The following is a 3,809-nucleotide window of genomic DNA, read 5'->3' as shown; positions in this document are numbered from 1 at the left end:
TTCACAGAAGAAGATGTACAAGCAATCAACAAACATATGAAAAAATGCTCACCATCTTTAGTAATAAGAAAAAATGCAAATCAAAAGTACCCTAAGATTCCATCTCACCCCAATTAGAATTTGGATTATCAAGAATACAAGCAACAATAGGTGTTGGCGAGGATGTGGGGAAAAAGATACACTCATACATTGCTGGTGGGGCTGCAAATTATTGCAGCCACTCTGGAAAGCATTGTGGGGAACTCCTTAGAAAACTTGGAATGGACCTACCATTTGACCCAGCTATTCCACTCCTTGGCCTAAACCCAAAGGTCTTAGAATCAGCATACTATAGAGATGCAGCCACATCAATGTTCATAGCTGCTCAATTCACAATAGCCAGATTGTGGAACCAACCTAGATGTCCTTCAATTGATGAATGGATAAAGAAACTGTGGCATATATATACAATTGAATATTATTTAGCTATAAAGAATAATAAAATTATGGCATTTGCAGGCAAATGGATGAAATTGGAGAATATCATGTTAAGTGAGATAAGTCAATCTCAACAAACCAAAGGACAAATGATCTCGCTGATAAGCGGATGATGACACACAATTGGGGGTGGGAGAGGGGCAAGAATGGAGGAAGGAAGGACTGTATAGAGGGAAAAGAGGGGTGGGAGGGGTGAGGGGGAAGGAAAAAATAACAGAATTAATCAAACAGCATTACCCTATGTAAATATATGATTATGCAAATGGTGTGCTGTTACTCCATGTACAAACAGAAACAACATGCATCCCATTTGTTTACAATAAAATTTAATTATAAATAAATAAATAAAGTTAAAAAATATAAAGAACTGGGGCTGGAGAATTTCCCATTAAGGTGATATCTTCTAGCCATGTCAGTTTACAGTCATAAAGAACAAGCCTCAGAAGTACTGAGAGATTTTGTATAATCAGTGCTTGGTTGAAATAAAACTAGGATTTAAGCCTCCTCACTTCCAATATTGAAATAATTGGACCTATAGAGAGCATCTGAACTGAGCACGTGTGTTTGTTTTAGCCATGGGTTCCATTCAGCTTCCTTTGGTTAAGTGAAGTCTTAGTCCTGTTTGGGTTTGGGTTCATTGTTCATGCACCATCAGGTTCAGGAACATATGACAGTGACATTTTGTAATGCAATTCCCTTCCAAATGATAAAACTTTGGAGGCATCCTCATATATTTGTGGATATCCACTTTACAAAATCATGGAGGAAAATGTTGGACTTCTGATATATTTCCTGTAGCTTTATCCTCATTAAAGTTATCTCATTAGTATGTGTTACAGCTATGTTTTCATCCAGGGATAGACAACAATTAGAATCCATGACACGTGCTGAGTGCCTACTATGAAGAACAAGTCTGGAAGGCTACAATACCTGCTTTCAAAAGTCCTAACTCTCATGTAAGGTAGAATTAAGAGAGTTGTCGGTAGAGGATGTGTAAAGTTCTTTGGTGGTTAAATGACATGTTTTAGTTAACTATCAAAAAGTGACAAGTTTGAGCTCTGAAAATCTGAAACAGAAAAGTCACAAGACTCTAACAGAGGGGAAAAGAACAAGTCTTGACAACTACTTACATTAAAAAAGTTAAAAATCCAAGGTGGGGGGGGGGACATTAATAAGATAAAACCCGTGCAAAATCACCTGTCTCCGAGTTTAAACATTTTTCAACTGGGTTTTGAGGGAAAGTTTCTGTGTGGGAAGTAAGTAGAATGGTATATGCTAGTAGTACTTAGCATGGACACTTTGCCTGTAGAAGAGGCTTCCTCTGACACAGCTCCCTTGGGGCTATGCTGGAATACAGGTCTTTTTTCTATCCTAAGACATATCTTTGTTTGATTCCAAAGAAGGCTGAGACCTCTGAGAATGACGGCACTTTTTCTTATTCATGGAGGCATGCTTAGTTAATGTTAAAGGATAGAAAGATGAATAAATAGTTTTAGAGAATTTATTCACCCTACTAAGAGAAAGTTATTAATCCACATAGCTTGACTTGCATTCCATGCTCAATCTTCCTAGATACAACTTTGACTCAGTGTAAAATAGTTCTTTTAAATGGGTAAAGTTCTATAGCATGTATACTAGGACTGTGTCTTCTCCCAAATCAGAAGGTTGGGCTTTGTAAAGCAACAGAAGCTATGGTAGCAGTGGCGACTCAGTACTTGCAGCTAATAGGCAGCTGTCTTCACTCCCATCACTTCGGATTTTTCTTTTAAGTAATCTTATAAAACCATGGGTCTCAAAGTGTGGTTCTGGGACTAATAGCATTAGCTTCATCTGAGATTATCCAAAATGAAAATTCTTAGGCTTTGAGTTGGACCCACTGAATTAAAAACTCTGGAGATAGGGCTCAGCAATTTCTGTTTTAACAAGCAGGCGATTATGATGCACACTAAGGTTGATCTACTTTACATCATGGTGCCATGGACTAAAATGAATACCATGAATAAGTCAGTTTGAGTAATGCTACAAATGTGTACATTCCATTGAAAAAAAAATTACAAGATTTATTGTCAAATTAAAGGCCAAGTATTCTGTAGCAGGAAGCTTGAGAAACTAAGCATTGCTATTTCTTAACATTGTTTGATCATGGAAACCTTGAGAGAATCAGTATCTCCTATCCTGATCCTGGTGAGAGGTATGCTCATTTAGTTAAGTGTTGGTGGGAGTGTTATGTACTGTTCATATCCCTGGGCAAATTTTGGAAGTCACAGATTGAAGATAATATAGTCTCTGTCAGTCTGAGTTCCTGAATGACATTGTGCCACCATCCAATTGCCTCATTGGAAATCACCTTGGATGGTTTGACAAATGAACTGCCATTGTGTTATAAAAGGAAAAATTTCCACCTGTAACAGGACATGCTTAAGGTACAAAAAACTAACTGCTGTGTTTCATTGATATTAACTCTAACTAGTGTCAAGCAAAGTGATAAAAGATCAAGAACTTGTCCGGTGGCCTGAGAGCAGTCAAAAGCTGTAAGGGTGGGAGTTGTGGGAGAAGAGGCATTTAGAAAGTTTCTCTTGTTATTTGACCAAGTGTGGGTTGGAAGAAGTGCAGCCTTAACTGTAATCAAAGGCAGCATTATGCTTCCACAAGAATCCCAAGAAAAGTATAATTATGTGAGAATGGAAACTGTGGGATCAATCTCAAAAGGAAATGGTGGAGAGATTCAACCAGTTAGAGTAAAAGTTGCAGGTAAAATTCTCTCTGAATGTGGAGACACCAAAGTAGCTCTGGATGACAAGGATTATTTCTTATTTAGAGATGATGACATTCTTGGAAAGCATGCAGACTGAAATAAATCACCATTGAAATGGTATCATATAAAGCTGCCCATTCTCCTGAAGTTCTGAAATCTTTCATGGTGTAAGTAATTTCCATGTCTCTCTTTTACAGTGTTGGGGTCTTAAGCCCCCTTGCTCTTCTCAACCAGTGGCAAGGGAAGGGGACACTCCCCAACAAGGTCAGACTGGGATAGGTAAGGCCCACTGACCGCCCGCTCCCAGCCTTCCAGGCAGAGGACAATCAGATGAGACAGGGAGACCAGTCACAGCAGGAACTCGTTTATTGAGGAAGTCACACAGCTTTTATGTAGGGTGGGAGCTAGGCGGGAACCAATCAGCTTAAAGGTCAGCAAGGCATGGGGTGTTCCCGCAGGTGAGAGTCCCATAGGACTATATGGCAAGCAGGAGCTGATCACATTCACGGAACTATTGTTAACCAATCCCTGACAGTGGTCCAATTCATCGTCATTAACTATTGAAACCACCTTTGAG

General features: G+C 39.1%; 1 protein-coding gene across 1 annotated transcript; it reads left to right on the top strand.

Annotated features, from left to right (window-relative positions):
* Nucleotides 1–2,891: 2,891 nt before the first annotated feature.
* On the top strand, nt 2,892–3,329 carry LOC306661071 (10 kDa heat shock protein, mitochondrial-like; the record flags this gene model as incomplete). The annotated part of the gene is made up of 2 exons (XM_079139888.1): nt 2,892–2,900; nt 3,000–3,329. The coding sequence occupies 2 exons, from the start codon at nt 2,892–2,894 to the stop codon at nt 3,327–3,329; spliced, it is 339 nt and encodes a 112-aa protein (XP_078996014.1).
* Nucleotides 3,330–3,809: the final 480 nt, after the last annotated feature.

This window comes from Sciurus vulgaris, assembly GCF_902686455.1.
Source record: "Sciurus vulgaris genome assembly, chromosome: 5".
NCBI classification, from domain to species: Eukaryota; Metazoa; Chordata; class Mammalia; order Rodentia; family Sciuridae; genus Sciurus; species Sciurus vulgaris.
Note: the sequence above shows the minus strand (reverse complement) of the source record. Positions and strands in the feature narration are given on the sequence as shown.